The sequence below is a fragment of the Lagopus leucura genome, unplaced genomic scaffold (assembly GCF_019238085.1).
Source record: "Lagopus leucura isolate 7727_CA_CO unplaced genomic scaffold, USGS_WTPT01 Super-Scaffold_100015, whole genome shotgun sequence".
Taxonomy (NCBI): Eukaryota; Metazoa; Chordata; class Aves; order Galliformes; family Phasianidae; genus Lagopus; species Lagopus leucura.
This window is the reverse complement of record NW_024962269.1, coordinates 10,557,477-10,574,114: the sequence shown is the minus strand read 5'-3', so window position 1 is coordinate 10,574,114 and position 16,638 is coordinate 10,557,477. Positions and strand designations below refer to the sequence as shown.

Sequence of the window (16,638 nt, the reverse complement as noted above, 5' to 3'; positions counted from 1 at the left end):
GAATGTGATCAGGCTACAAATACTTGTGATAGTATTTGTATTAACAGCTCGTCTTACATTGCAACCACATCCCACAATTCAATGCCAAATATCACTAGAAACCATACCAGGAGTTACACTGCAAATAAATCAAATAAAAGGAGAGAAAACAAGTGTTGTTGTTCCAGGTTTTCAGGTGGGGAATCAAGGCAGAACAGGTCTTGCTCCAAGGTGCAAAGTGCTCAAGTTAGAAAGTTTCTGTCTCAAGCCCCATTGGAGTACATAGTGCATAAAAATCACTGCTCCACCTCTTATTACAATACAAAAAAAAACCTTCTCCTGAGCTGAGTGAAGCAGCCTGCAGTCAGAAATCCTACACCCAGCCCTCCATATACAAGTCAAATGATTTTGACCCAGCCTGAAGGAAAGCCACAGTCCTGTAGGAAACTGGAATCTCCTTTAGCCTCGCTCACGATGGCTGGTAAAACACAGAACCCACCTTTGCTGCTGAAAGAAAACTAACAGCTGCAGTTAGCTGCTTGTCTGTTATCTGAGGTAAGGACTGGGAATAAACATCCCACCAAACCACTGCTGTCAGTTAGCATATCAGCAAGGACCTGCTCTGCGCTGGCATCCAGGGAACAGAACAGATAGGTCAGAGCAGGAAAGTTTATGGAGAAAGAGACATTGCTGCTGTTTATTTTGGTGGCTGCGCCCTAAGTGTGCCCATCATTTTACAGAACAACTAGAGAGACACAGGGGAAAATGCCTCCTAAGTAAATCACAGCACAGAGGCTCACTGTTAGAAGGTGGTGGGGTGGTAACTTCTTTAGAGTACAAGTGTGAATCAAAATGTACCCAAACTGCCTGCTTGATTAGAAATAACAAAGAACATTCACCTAATGGAAGTGAAAGACTATTTAATTTTTCTCCTATTGTTATTTTTTTGTCCTGTAGTCATAGGAAAATTAAACTCCCATTTAGCTCTTTGCAAATGCAAAGTAAGACACATTGAACTACCAAGGAGGGGGTTTAGTTCAGCACATTACTTCATACTCAGTGAGCTAAGAGCTCTCATCTGCTGTGCCCCAGCTTATGCACAGGACTTGTCAGACTGCACTAGCTCAGGAGTACAGAAAGGAAAACATAAGCAATTAACACATGACAGTTTGGATTAGGAGGAGGCTGCCAAGATGGATATGAGAGCAGCGCAGCGATGAAAGGACAAGACGTGGAGAAATCATCAAGAAGAGAGAGAAAGGGTAATAGCACATCCAGGATGGAGCAAGGGACTGCAGGCAGACACAGGGCGTGGAGCTGTTTACAGGAGGAGAGAGCAAGAGAGAACATTTAACTCTGCCTTATATACACAAGTGGCTCTTTTACAGCAAGGCAATAGATCATTAAACACGAAGGACAGGAAAATGACCCTCAAGCCATGACTGAGAGACCGATGCTGTACTAGCAGTAATTCAAAGTCTGATATTTTGTTTACTTCTTTATTTATTATGAGATCTTGATCAATCTCCCAGATGCACAGAGCAAAGAAGGTGAACTTTGCCAGCCTTGCAAAGCTGTTGCCCTCAGCCCTTGTAATCATGCCAGCCTCAGCTGCTGGAGGGCTTCAAGTGCTGTCCCAGAACAGCACTGAAAAGAATCATAGAATCACAAGGTTGGAAATGACCTGCAAGATCTAGTCCAACTACCCTCCCATTACCATTCCTACCACAAGCTACTAAACCATATCTCATAGCTCCTCATCCAGACACGGGCACACAATCTCACCAACTCTGAGCTACTTGGCTATCTCAGTTTCCAGGTGACACAGCCCAGTTTTCTCCTTGTCAAAGACTAAAGCCACAACGTGCCTCTGGGAACTCCCACGTCAAAGCTGCAGGCTACTTCCAACACCAGAGTACCAGTTCTATGACACCATAGAGTCACTTGAGTTGGAAGGGACCTTTAAAGGCCACATAGTCCAAATCCCCTGCAATGAACAGTGATGCCACACAACTGTCAGGAGCCTAATAGGGCACCCAAGCCAACTGCACCCTCCAAGCTATACAACCAACAGTACAGGTCCTAGGGTACCGCAGGTTAACCACTCTGTGGGTTTACCTATAGGAACAGTCCCATTTATCAGCTAGCTCCCACTTCACCAGTCAGAGGAGGTCCATGCAGCACCCAGTTTATCCTCAAGCCTCAATTTTATAGCAAGAACACTGATAGGATCATACAGATATAAAAATCATATAGAACAGAAAGCAGCCTGCCCATGCAGTACTCAAAAACCAGTTGCACTCAGCATAAAGCACTCCTGAAGCCTATGACTTTTCCCAGAGACTCCATCCTTAAGATGCTTGGGTGAAAAACAGAGGAAAAAAGCTTCATCCTCAGCCCCATCCCTGCTCTGGCAGGCAGTGCTGCTCTTTGATAGGACCTGTGTCTCGGCCAGCCCATTTAGAGCACATATAAACATCCAGAAGACACTTTAAGAAGAGCCTCTAAACGCAGGCAGAAATGGCAATTATTAATTTTCTAAATAGAAATCTGACTACTTAAGCCTTATTTAAAAGTGTGCCTGTCTCTATAATTACACAGCCTTAATTTGTTTTCTTTCCTCCACAATAAATAAGGTGCGCACAATTACCCTCTGCAAACACAGTGCCTCCTGACTGGCTGGCCCAGTATGCAGCTGCTCAGGAAAACATTTAGAGGGAATTACAGTCTCTTAAGTACCTGTTTCCCAGTACAGGGAGACTCAGACACCACAGAAGTCAATTTGTCTAGCCCTAGGCACAATCTGCTGGAACTCTCCTCTCCCACATCCATAGCTCTACCACCCCAGCTGTGAGCAGCAGGCTGGACACATTGCCTGGAAGCAATCAGGTCTTGTCCTCTCCTGCACATTGATTCCAGTGCTGGGTTTTCCTGGTGACTTCTCAGTACCTAAGTAAGGATTGTGATTGTGTTGCATTCCTTCCTACAGGGCACTACAGCAACCTCTCTGCACTGTTTCTCTGACTATTTTCATGACAGTTATATGAAAAAGATCCTCATGACTTGTAATTTCCTATCAAGCTGAATTAAATTGGCCAGAGCATTTCAGTATTACCAAGAGAAGAACAGGCATGGTAAGAGCACAAAAGACATTTTCCTCAATAAGCTCAAAACACAGTGACATAAATATGTATTCAGATGGTTTATGTGTCTCAAGTTTAGGCACCATATCATCCTAAAGCCTTCTTGTCTATGTCAAGCCAAAGACTGAGGTTTTGTGTCATCACTAAACATTTCTACAGTCTTCTACCCCAATTTACCCAGATCTGAGCAGTCAGGACAAAGATTTTCTACAACCTACATGTGCAGCTTCTCACATGCTACACATGGTGCTCCCCACAGCCATTTCCCTATTAGCCAAGGGACAGCGAAAGCTGCACAGAAATGGGAGCAGGAAGCTGCCAGTGCAACTTTGCACAGAAATAAAGAAGACTTCCAGAGTGAGCATGCAGAAAGACTCTGGATGACATTCAGTTTAGATCAGGCTTACATCCATCCTCTTCAACACGGAGTCAGTACTACTTTTAGAAGAAATCAGTGGCCCAAGATCCACAATGGGGAAGGGGATGGAATTTAAATGAACACACCAAACCTCATCCAGAACCATTCTTTTAAACCCCTACAAACCTGAACTCCTGCAATTAGAGCTAAGTGATCTGCTTATGATTGCACAGCTGGGGTCTGAAGACAAGCGCATGCAGTAAGGAGCAGCCAGAAATAGAAGCTGATAGGAGAAGGCAGAGCTATCTGGTCCATCCGAGATGAGGAAGCTTTGATGAAAGACATTGGGGAAAGAGTCGCTTCAGAGGGAGGCTGGGATCCAACCCAGAACAGGGAGGGGTGGGGAAAAAAGCAATTGAGTCCCTGTCGTTTGTATACAAGCTTCATGTGGAAAAATGCCTGCTGCTTTTCAGATCCAACTTGCAGCACCCCACGAGGGTTATCCTTATTCAGGCTGTGAAGTCTCTATGTTTGTTAGAGACGTGCAGCCTGTATCTCAGCTCCACCTGCAATCATCCAAACCCAGCAAAGGAGGAGCAAAACCACACAGCTCACCCATCAGCCTTAAGTCCACTGTCCTGCAACACATTCAGCTGCTGCCAGCTCTACCATGAGGGGATTGAGATGGTATCCCTTGCTCTTGTCAGCTACTGTACCCACTTAAAGCAGTCCAAGACTCACAGCAGAGTGATATTTCCATTAATCCTTTTATCCCTGGCACCTATGTGTAGTGGCTTCAGAAAATGTCAGGCTCTCAGCAAGCTGAGCTCTCCAAGAAGCAGCAGCTACAAAGATGCTCTGATGTGCTGGCATAGCCCCATGAGCACACAGTGGAACCCAATTGGCACTGTGTGCCTCTAAGCCTGGGCAGCATCCACGCCAGAATTGGACAGTCCCAGGAGAAAGAAGCCAGCACCATGACACAAGAGTTCAAGGAAGCAGATTTCCCTGCAAGACCCAGCTCTGCATCCCTGTGGATGAGAATCTGCCACCAGGAGCAGCCACGTTGAAAGCATTCACACACCATGGACACACCACTGGAACACACTGCTGGGTGTGCTCAACAGCATCAAATCCCACCAGCAAACATCAACCAAATAATGCACTTCCTTGCCTCAAGCTTCAAACAGCAAGGAAAGAAAGACATTAAGAACATGATCAATCTTACATGGCCCGAGCAGTAAACAAACACATATTTCATCACAACATACCAACCTCAGCTTTTGACACAAGATGGATATGTTGGGGTTTTTTTCCTCCCCCCCCATCTCAAAAGTAACCTCAAAAGACAAAAAAAACCCTGAACATTTTTCAAGAAAGCAGTAACAATTGTATGTGTACATGTTAATGGCACACTCAGATTCAAAGTGAGCATATTTCCTTCTACACTCCTATGATAACCAAACTAATTTCATCAGGAACCAAATGCTATGTATGTAACAGATAAAAAATGAATAAACTGCAACAGCACAATTGACAAATTACATTAGAAAAAAGTCAGTTGGGAGAGGTATTTCAGAAAGAACATTTCCCAGTGACAAACAACTACACAAAATACAAAATAAATGCTACAAATCAAAATAATAAAGCATGAAAATCAGGGAAATCCCTGTGGTCAGCGTTAAGGAGGTTATATTATAACAAGATACGCACTTTTAAAACTCAGAAAGGCCTCATGTTTGTTCATAATGCCCTTAACTATTCATGCCCTTTGGTACTGCACATCTCCTATTTAGGAAGTACTTCACCGTCACTTAGCAACTGTAACTGGTTTTCCAAAAAGGAAGCTTCTGGGGTTTTCAGTTCAAATAATCTCTGAGCATACATCAAAAGACAAATAGATACAACCTGCAGAACTGGATATATCTCCCTCCACCAGTAGCATTCCATCTCAATGGCCACCTGCACCCACAGAGTCAAATGGCTGTGCTCTACAGCCATCTTTCCCATAGAAAAAGCTACTGGCATTGGTTTCTAAAACACAGGGATGCTCTCCATCCAGCTCACCAGCTCAAACCCAAAGCTGCACACTTCTCACCAACTTTTTTTTTTTTCTTCTTTTAACCTGTGCCAGAACCAACAAGGCTTTATCTTGGACACAGTTGCTTTGACAACACATTTCAAACTCATGAACACTTTCACAACTTGCACAGTACTCCAGCGTTTGTTTGGAAGGCGAATAGATATCCAGTAAAGAAATCCCTTGACCTCAAGCATAGGCAAGCTCCTTGGGACACCATACCCGATGGCTAATGATGCCCAGGGAGCTGAGCACTCAAACAATATCTCCCAACACCACTACTCCAGGCCTACCCCATGCCCACCAATGGGCCAGCTCACAAAGCCACTCACTAGGAGATCTGACAGCCACGTGCCTCAGGATTTGCATAACGAGATGGCCACCTCTCAACCCTTTCCCCTTCAGCATCCCCCCTCCCTGGTGCCACGCTCTGTGACCAAAGCCTTGCTGGGGGAGCAGAGGGGCACAGACAGCAGCTGGCTGCACTCACATGTAGCGCAGATGAGGGTTCTTCGCAAAGGCGCGAGGTTGGATATTTCGTAGTCCTGAGTTCCTGATTGTCCTGGAAAGAGAATGAAAGGGTAGCAATGAAGTCCATGTTGAAGACTGCTCTAAAGCCCTGTGCTGAGCACAGACACAGCACAGTAGCAGACAGTACACAGGAGCCCTCCAGTCCCTAAGGAGGGACATCTCACCCCAGACAACCCCCTCAAGTGCAGAGGAAATCAGGCTTTTCAGCTTCAGCTGACACCAGCAGCACAGGCTCAGCACACAGCAGCTGCTGGGCTGCAAACAACAGTATGCCCCTTCACTGTTTGCTTTGACAAGATGAGAACTGCATCAGTCGGCATGCAAGATGGGTGTTTAGCATGCAGTTTGTTGGGGTTCAGATACCCAGGTGGTACCCAGCCTTCCCAAGCACCAAGAAAACTACTTTCAGGCAAAGGGCCTCAGTTTCTCTGTGATGCACAAGGTCAAGCTCTTCTGAAACCAGGAGGGCTGCACAGGGAGATGTCATTTCCTAATTGTGCAGCACTACCACGACAACAACCAAACTAAATGAGAACCAACAGCCCAGCATTGAAGGATTGGCAGAGACAGCTGGAAATCCACATTGTGGGACTGAAATGAGTCAGAACAATGCACAAGCCCAGCACCAGAACAGCGGGGGAGAGGAGAGGTCAGGGCTGATGTGTGTTGACAGAGCTGTCACGAGCTAGCAATCTTCCTTCTCCCAGATCCAGTAAAGACCAGAAAGCACTTCATCTCCATTTTGTGAAGTTTCATAACAAAATACTGCAGAGCCAGCAGCTTAAATAGGCTCCAAATGCCACAGCGCAGAGAAAGAGGGAACCATTTGCTTAGGAAGCAAGGGACTGCCCAGTGCACTTCTCCTCCCCGACATGCAAGACATACTCACAGTCTCTGGAGTCCCGTGTACAGCTCCATGTCTACAGCATTCAGCGTCTGCAAGTTCTTCCAGTTCTCTATGTGTCTGTGAAAGAGAAGGAAAGGCTCAGCTATGGCACATCCAGATGGCTCTGCCCATTCAGAGGACAGCAGACATGTTCACCTTTGCTCTAGCTCAAACCTTCAATGTGCAGAAGGTCTGGAAATTGAATGTACTCTGGCTTCGGCAGATACATATCCCCAGATACATGTGGTATGCATCATGCTGCCAAAACAAGCAGCTTCCCATGCTGCTTTCTATTCTGTGTTCCCTGCACTCCAGGGTAAAAAAACACCACCACCAACATGGTTTTACCCACAATTTTCAGTGTAGGAAATGCAACCGATCCATTGTACACCATTGGTAAAGTCATTGCTTCTCTCCACGCACATCAGTGAAACAATGCCACGCAAAAGGAGTGAAAGTAAATAAAACTTCTCAACAGAAATATGGGGCCTGAAAAGGGGAGGAAAGGAAAAATGGCAATGTATTTATCCATTCTCTTACTATAGTGGACAACAGGGTGCTGGTCCTTGCTAGCTGGAAGCGCTGCTGGCAGCAGAGTGCCAAACTCAGTTTGGAAGCCATGCCTTTATTATAAATTCCTCTGTCACCTGGGGCACTCTAGCAGGTATGTTACAGAGAACAGAAAACAGAAATAGATCTGTCACCATGGGATTGTTACTCAGTAAATATTAGAGCTGGGGGAAGGTGACAGATCGACAGCCCCAGAGGATGGGGTCCCCTGTTATCAGGAGCACAGGAGCGATGCTGGCAGCAGCATGGCCACAGGCCCCTAACAAGCTGCAATGCTGCACAGTTGGGAGGAAGCTTGGTTTCCACCAGCCAGGTAGTCCTTGGTGAGTCAAGGCTTTCTCCCAGACCAAACTCATATTCCTTCCAGCAGAAAGCACATTTCTAAGAGAACCTTGCTGCACAGCAAGTAAATGTGGTCCTCTACCAGAGCGATCCCAGAGGACATAAATCTGTCCAGTTCCCTTAGACAAGGCATAAAAGAAGTGCAGCCTCCAAGTTCAGGAGCACATGCTCCCAAGCTCACATTTGCCCTGATACCATCATTGGCTTCATACTCAGCCCTGGGCAGAGAAACACTTCCATGTTATGGAGGGTTGGGGTGATGGGCCAATGCTAAGAACCATCACCTCAGAGTATAGGACATCACATGGTGGAACAGAGGGTGATTAAGGGGAATAGGGACCCTTCAGCCACTCCTGGAGCAGTCACAAAGGTCATACATTCCTTCTCAGAACATAGTGAGTGCTAGAGAAGCATTTGCACAAGAATAGATGAACAAGCACAACAGAATCTGGACTTATACTACATCCCAAATACCATCCATATAAAGAAGAAATGTAAAAATCCAAATTCTGGATTAAACTTAAACCCTGAACATGTTTCTCTGCTATCACCATCCAAATCCAATAAGAGCAAAGACCCAGGAGTCATCTCAGTGAGTGTCCCATCCCTGAAGGTGCTCAAGGCCAGGTTGGATGGGGCCCTGGGTAGTCTGAGCTGGTGGGGAACAACCAGACCATGGCAGGGGGTTGGAGCTTAATGATCTTCAAAGGTTTCTTCCAACTCAAGCCATTCTATTCTAACCCATGAAAATTTTACATCCTAGGGCACAAGACTACAGGACTGTATGCCTGGGTACTTGCCTTTTGCAGGGCTACAAATATGACTCCTACAACCCAAAGGAAAGGCTCCTCCAAGAAAAGAAGAGGCAGGAAGGGGATGACTTGGGTTTACCACTAGGGCATGCTGGAGCTGAGCACTGATAAAGGGCAGAGATGGAGCAGCCCTGAGCCAGGGCTGGGAAGGAGGTGGCAGCCAGATTGGCTCTTGTTTTATTGATTGTGGTTGCTAAAATAAAATAGTCAAGGTTATTTTTGACCTGACACTCAAAGCCACATGCAGCATATGGGAGGTAGGAAGAGACCTGGGCTTGTTCCCAATGACACACACAGGCTTGCTGGTGACTGGGGTCTTGGTGGGAGCTGTAAATCTGACAGAACTACAAACATCTTGGCCTGCTCTGGACTCAAAATGAAGAGTCTCTCATTCTGTCCACAAAATGCTGCACTGTAACTATGGAAGTGGATGAAGTACATAATGCCAATACAGACCTGCACTGGACAGAATGGCTACTGCCCTCCGAGCAGTTCAATCCCTCCACGAGTGACATTGTACCAAGCTGCAAAGAAGCCTTCAGAATCCATGCTCCAGCCTCCCAAAGGCAGCCCAGGATTTTCCAGAGTCAAACACGCTTTGGTTTGTTATTTACATACACACACAACACCCATATAGGGAGTGACAAGGGAGGTGGAAATCAATACACACACATAGAATAATCCCATGACACAGCAGCTGTTTTACATAGAGTGCAACAGAGGGTGACAGCATCATCTTGAATTAGGTGCACAGTTCAGCAAGCAAATTTGAGTCCTTGTAGCTACACAGATGCTTCCCTTCACAAGGGGTCACAGAAAGTTGTTTTCATATATATCTATACACACACACTTTTCAACTTAGCAGGAGTCACTCCCTAGCTCCTCAAAGTGGTGAATCAGACTTTGTTGACAGGCACCCCAAAGACACACCCAGAAATCCATTTTCTTTTGTTCCCTATAGCTTTTGAAAGAGTAGCGTAACCTTTAAGAAGTGGATTCAGGCAAATCCAGCCAGCACAAAATAAACAGAAATGCATCTTACTCCGAAAGTTCAAGGAGTCAAGCTGTGACTGCAAAATTGGCAGCAGTTGCACAGGAAAGCAAACCAACCAAAGAAACTTCATTCCTAGAACTTCAGTCTCTCTTCATGTCCTTCAGCCTCTCAAGTTAGGTCCTCCTCTTTTTCTTCCATGGCTTTGCTTGCCCTTGAAAGACTACATCTTTTCCATTTCCACCCAAAATGGAACCTTCCCCATCTCTGTCTCAGATCGTTAACCTGGCAGAACACACCTGCAGGGCCCACATCAAGAACAGATGGGACAACTCCCAGCCCTGCCCCATTCTCTGCAATCAGACTTTCTAGGTATCAGTTACAGCCCATAGGTTACTCCCTCCTCCCTACAAACTCCTCTAAATATATATTCCTGAGGCATCCCTCAGTTATTACTAAGGTAAGCCTCTCTTCTGCAAGATGCAATAGCTTCAATAACACTATACTCCACAAATCCTGAACTGTGCACCATATATACATCTACCTAGACTCATTTCCAGCTTTAATATCAGCGCCACATGAGATGAATCACTAACAAAGATGGAGGGGGAAGCAAAGGGGAAAAGGGTTATTTGTTTTAAATACTCCCTTCCTTCTCTACCTCTTGTCTATTAGGCAAGTCCTGGTCAAGTCCAGGTCTCCCTGCAATGTAAAGCTGCCATTTACAGACCAAACTGTCCTGTTTAGGAGTAGCTGGGGCTTTTTCTTCCAAATTTGTACTGAAATGCTGCACTGGAACCCTGCTCTTCTCATTTCTTACAACACACGCACACTTCGTATTTGTCTCGAGTCAAAATTATCCTTGCTTAAACAGCTTTTTTCCTTTCCTGCTATTTACTCCTCCTTCCTTTACAAGGAAGTCAGACCCACCCAGCAATCATTTATAAATTACACAAGGTCAGCTCTCCCAAGGCAGCATATCTGCACTGTGTAGTGAAGAGCAAGGCAAATTGAACCAAATGCCTTAAGAGATAGAAACTCAAGACACAGAAGTGATGCAGATACATTCTCAGACATAACCTTAGTGGCAAGGTTGTTTCACTTCTGGCTTCAGACCCAGTACACAACTGGATCTTCGGTGACCTTTGCAATAAGAACCACTATGATAGTCACTGTAATAGAAAACTGCTCCACTTTCCTCACTGACCTATTTAAGTCCTTCTTATCTTCCGTAAGGGTGACCAGAAACATGCAGCAGTCTCCAGGAGGACTCAGTTTACAGAGGCAGCTCCCCACTGGTACTCACAATGCCTTGGCTTTCAGCCCAAGATCACAGCATTCTTATCACAGCTGTATCAGCACTTGTCCTCACCTGCAATCCAGTACTGCACCAAGCACACCTACCCACCAGGTCATTCACAACTGACATGACTTCCTAGCTGACAGCAAAAGCCCATATAACTCCCATATGTGCACTACTAGGATTCATTTTTTGGCCCTTCCTCTCGGTGCCTCCACAGCCCCTGCACTGAGCCAGCAGCAAAGCCCACAAGCCAGCTCCTGCCTTTTGAGCCAATGCCTTCATGAAGGCAGGAGCCAACTTCACCTTCAAGCAACCTCTTCCAACATATTCCACCACTTTTTCCTCCTATAGCCAGCTCTTCACCTCCAACACTGCACTATTCCCCGTGTAACACAATCATATTAACCTCTCACCATAAAGCAGCCTCTTTGCTCAGGAAATTAGTTACAGGCATAAAGTTATCCAGACAAAAGCTATCTTTAGGAGGACAATCCTGCATCATATCTCAGCTTCCACTTACGACAGCACAAAGCCCTCTTTGCCAGCTCCACAGCTCCCAGGTACTGTGTGAAACCAGTGGCTTTTCCCCTGTTTTGCTGACAGATCAGAGATCTCATTGGCTATATGATCACCCATTGGCAGGCTTTAACTTTCAGCCAGTCTCCAGACATGCCAACAGCCTGACCCACTTGTTGGAAGCACAGCAGTGCCCACCATCCCACAGGAATTCCCATCATTCTGCCAGAGATGTCTGACAACACAGATTGGTGTCACCTCCTTGACACCACACAGCCCTATGCACTACTCTTCCAGCCCAGGGCCAGCTCAGCAAGGGAGATGAAAACATCCACAAATATTTAAACACAACCAGGCTTATTTTATCCCACGTGAATGAGGCAGGGGTGAAAAGCAGCAGCTTATGCCAATTTACTGAGTGATTAGCTTGAGGCTACTTAATGTCTCTGACCTTCTTTCGCCCTCCTTATATGACAAGGATAATATTTATCTAATCTCCCTCAGCTTCTCAAGTGCTGTGGTAAATAGCTAAAAAAAGGCACTTGATGAACACCAAGTACTACGCAGCATGCCTACACGTGTGCTACCCAAATCTACATCCAGCCCAGACTGAAGGAGGATGACTTTCCATCAGGATGCCATCGGCTCCAATCTGACAGAGCAGATGGCACATCTTCAGAGCCATGGTGCACAAGTGCCACGTTGGGCTGCTAGGGACATGGGAGAAGAAAATGTTTGGTCAACACTCTCAAAAATATGGTTTGAATTGTTAGTGGTCTTGGGTGGAGCCTGCAGTTGGGCTCAATGATCCCTGTGGGCCCCAACCAATTCAGGATGCGCACTCATTGGAAAAGCAAGCAAACTATTAGACTCCTTGCTCTTATAGGGCAATGGGAAAATTGATTTGTCATCCAGGAACATTACACCTCGCCATGCAGATAGAAGCATTAGCTTTCAATTACCTGATATGTTTAGCATTATAAACAAACCACTTGGCACGCCAGCACTAGACCATGAAAATATGAATGTGACAGTAGGAAGAACAGAGAGAAGTCACCTATTGACTACTGAGCCCTGCCTCCTCCAGGCAGAGGTGGAGGAGCAGACAACAAGCCCTGGAGGCTGGGAAAGCACTGTCCCCAACGTCACCCCACAGGGGCAAACCCTGCGCTCTGGGGCTGGCAGCCCCTTTTATTCACAGGGCTGGGGAAGCCATAAAGAAATCAGCCATTTTTCACAGTATTATAAGGCACTTATCACATACATTTAATAACCAGAGGCATGAAGGACTTGATTCCCTCAATATGGAAGTTATAAAATTGAATTGGTAACCGAGCATTAAAGGCAAGAGCAGCTGAATGAAGACTTATGAGGGCAATATTTTCCTTATTTGAAGCGTGGGCTTCCCCTTCCCAAGCACACATGGAAAAGTCACCCAGCAGCAGATAACTTTACATCATTAAGGATAATTTGAGGTCAGTGAGAGAAAGGGTGGGGACACAAGCAAATCCAGCTTTATAGAATTAATTATTAGCGTAACCCCACAGTGTAATTGCAATTCGTCAAGGTAATGATCATGAAACACACCACTGCAACACAGCTCCCTGTGTGCTAGCAGAACTGCTCCTCTTGCCAGGGCCACATAGGGTACTTGTTGCTGGGGAAGATGCTCCCAGTCACCCTCCTGTGGGTCCAACCATCGTCAGCTTGGGCATCCAACCCAACAAATCAAACTGAGCTCTTCCAGAAGGGCTGGGCAAAAGAAAAAGCCCTCCATTCCTACCCCAAGTTGGACTCAATGATCCTGACGGGTCCTCTCCATCTTGGGATATTCCTTATCCCAAGGGAGCCTCCACATCCTTGCCCAGCTCTGGCTGGTGACTTAAAGAGTGGACAAAATCCCTAGCAGGGACAATGTTTCAGTGTTACTGAAGGACAGCAGGCTGCCCAGACCCAGAATGGACAGATTGCTGCAGAATGTGGGAAGCAGTACATTCCCATTATCTCACACTACATCCAAGGCTTTTCAGTGCAGGAAGAGTTATGCCCAGTCACCCGCTTTTAGAAAGGAAGAAATAGGTGCAAATGGGACAGCAGAGCTGAAGGAGCACTGCAGGCAGCAGGGCAATTGCCTTCAACAAACATCCTCCTTAATCTCTCATCACTGTTACATCTCAGCTAGTGCTCAAGAACTGAGATGTCCCAGATCCCCACGATGCTGAAGAACCTCATTAACCTCCTGTTAACAACTGCAACCACAAACAAGCATGCCCAATTGCAACACAGCCATCTGGGACGAGAGGGCAATCCAAGGCGAGAGGGACCATTCCTCCAGGTACCTTACAGTGAGCATAAACCTTGAGATGAGAGAGCATCCTTTGCTTTATGGGGTGCAGGAGACCAAGCAGACTCCCCTTTGTGCAGCAGCTGATTCCCTGTGCACTCTCCAGGTCAAAGGAAAGGATGCTTTTACCCATGGGAACATGCAGCGAGAGCTGGAAGCACAGAGTATTTTGTGGCCTTTAAAGATCAAACAGCATTCTGTAGACCAGGGTGCTACTTCCTCAAAATCAGCTCCCGTAATCACATTCTGCCTTATTAAACCCTCCTTGCAGCTTCAAACTAGAGGTGAGATTAATTAAAGAAATTAAAGACATACAAATAAAGTCATGAAGAGTTGCCAAACTCCGCTCCAGCTTCATGCCTCTCTTAGACAGCATGGTGCCCATACACATCAGCAAAGGAAGGGAATGGAGCCCAGGTGTGTGATCACCACATTCAACCTGACAGGAGTAATCCTTAGCACTGTGCCACCGAGCATCCCCTCCTGCCCAGAGCTCTGTGCTTGTCCCCTTCCATCCAGACCCGCTGCCACTCCCGGCTCTGCTCTCTGTTGCACACCCCCACAAACCCACAGGCACGCTTCCCAAAAGCAAAAGCTCTACAGGAGTTTAAATTTGGCAGCTTTTACATCCACACCAGCTTCATCCCAAACCCTGTTTAAATTTAGCCACGCGCTCTGGGGCCATGCAGCGGACACTTCTCTTCTGTTTGCATCCCAAAATGCAAAACTCAAAGCTCAGAGCTGTGAACCATGGGCACCCAGAAGTCTCTGTGCTCTTGCCATGGCTGTGGCTGCATCTATAACCCTTCATTCCCATCTCATCCTCCTCCACAACACCTCAGCCTCATTTATCAGGGCTTTCCCACAGCCCCAACACCAGGAAACCTGCCGATCCCATGCAGCAAGGGCAGAGCCAATCTGTCCTGGGCTCACGTCCTGCTCCCACGAAGCACTCATTTTCCCAAGGAGCCTGAACTCCTCTCCCCCAGCAGTTTGGCTGCCCTGATGTTTACAAAGCAATGCCCAGCTGGGCTGGATGGGGGCCAGGCTCCCAGCCGCTCTGCTCGGGACAGGCACAGCAGCTCCCAAACCCTTCTGGATGCTGGGCTTCCAACCCCACAAGCTGGCAGCAAACTTCCACCAGGATAACATTTGGATTCCTGCAGCGTGCAATCAGCCCAGGCAAATAAAGTATCCCTTTTTATGTGTTTTTTTTCCCCCCCCCCTTTCTCCTCTGCTTGCATTTTTCTTATCACAGAGATGGAAGGAAAAAAGCATCACTCAGAAGGAGGGGGATGCACACATTACAATAGGGTGGAAGGTCATGGAAGTAGCAGGTACATAATGGGGAGACAACTGGCTCTTAAAAGGAGACGTGAGCCAGCGTGCTTGTAAACATGACATAGGCAGGAGGAGGCAGGGCAGGAACAGACACTTTAAAAGCTCTTCTCCCAGCGTTCCACTTTGTTCACAAAAACATGAAGAAAAAAGAGCTTTGCAAACATATTACATGAGAAGGCACTGACAGCCACAGATGCTGCTAACAGGGCTGCTGTGTTTGAGCTGACCCAGCGAGGGAAACACAGAATATGGGGATCACTTCCATCTCAGATCTCCAGTTAAAGGCACAGACATTGGAACAACTTCCCCAGGGGGAAGCACATGGGTTCCTGCTACCCAAACATGACCTTTCACCACTGATGCTGATGATTTATTTAGTGGGATGCATTTCTTCTTGGTGCTGCTAAGGGTCACAGAGCAATTTCCCCCACATCCTTGAACCAAGACCTTGAGTAGATTTTACTTTTTTTGTTGTTGTTTTGTTTGCATACAGTCACTCCAACTTCATTTCTGCTCCTCTGCAGGATCTGGAGGTCCCAGCCCAACCTTGGAGCAAAGCACATGAGCCCAGAGAGTCAGCAGCAAAGAGAAGATTGCCCTGCACAAAGAATACAGACATTGTGTGCTGCTGGCTCATTCACAGCCTGCAGCAGCTGGGGCCTGAGAGCCTGTGCTATGTGCCAGGCTGGGGCTCACTGGGGACAGCAGCTGGTGTGGGACAGCCCTCCTGCAGCACTCCTCCCTCTGTGGGCACCGCAGCGCGATGGGGAGAGGTTGATGTGTTTCACTCTGCTCTGCAGGAGGAGGAATAAGGGTGGGTTTCATGGCGCATGATGCCATCAGGCCACCCCTCAGCACCACATTTTGGTTGCCTGGTGGCCAGCACACCTACCCAAAGCCCCACTGCTGGCCACCAACTCCAGGCTGCCATCCAGACACAGCTACTCTCAACTGCAGAATCATCACAGAATGGCTTGGGTTGGAAAAGACCTCAAAAATCATCTAGTTTCAGCTCCCATGCTGCAGGCAGGGTTGCAACCCACTAGATCAGGCACTATATAAGGCTGGCCAGTACAAGAAAGCAGCTGTGCTACATTACAGTAATTCACTCTGCAAGTTTCCTGCAGAGAAACACATCTGAGTTCAACCAGGAATTGGAGCTCCCATGAACTGGCTCAGCAGGGTAGTGGGAGGTGAGGGCAGGACCTCTCCCAGCATCCCCATCCCAAGAGCACACCACAGCCCTGCCCAGCAATCCTAATACAATCATCACCTCTAGATTCCATATTCTAGGTTATGAGGGCATCATGGTTTCCTAGCCACAAGGACCCAACACTGAGACAAGGAAACCACCCCAGCTAAGGGACAACCCACAGTCACCCGAACCTCCATGCATGTATAACCAAGATGTTATAATTGCAATATAATCAAAAGAGTAAGGC

At 46.9% G+C, this 16,638-nt stretch overlaps 1 protein-coding gene across 6 annotated transcripts in view; it reads right to left on the bottom strand.

Annotated features, from left to right (window-relative positions):
- The window catches only part of NTRK3 (neurotrophic receptor tyrosine kinase 3), a 178,058-nt gene that overhangs the window by 145,409 nt on the left and 16,011 nt on the right, over positions 1 to 16,638 (bottom strand). For all 6 annotated transcript variants that reach the window (XM_042875619.1, XM_042875618.1, XM_042875622.1 and 3 more), the window contains 2 exons: positions 6,981 to 7,055; positions 6,051 to 6,122 (listed from right to left, as the gene is read on the bottom strand). In XM_042875619.1, coding sequence (XP_042731553.1) covers positions 6,051 to 6,122; positions 6,981 to 7,009 — 101 coding nt within the window. In that variant the 5' untranslated portion in view covers positions 7,010 to 7,055. The remainder of the gene's footprint in view (positions 1 to 6,050; positions 6,123 to 6,980; positions 7,056 to 16,638) is intronic.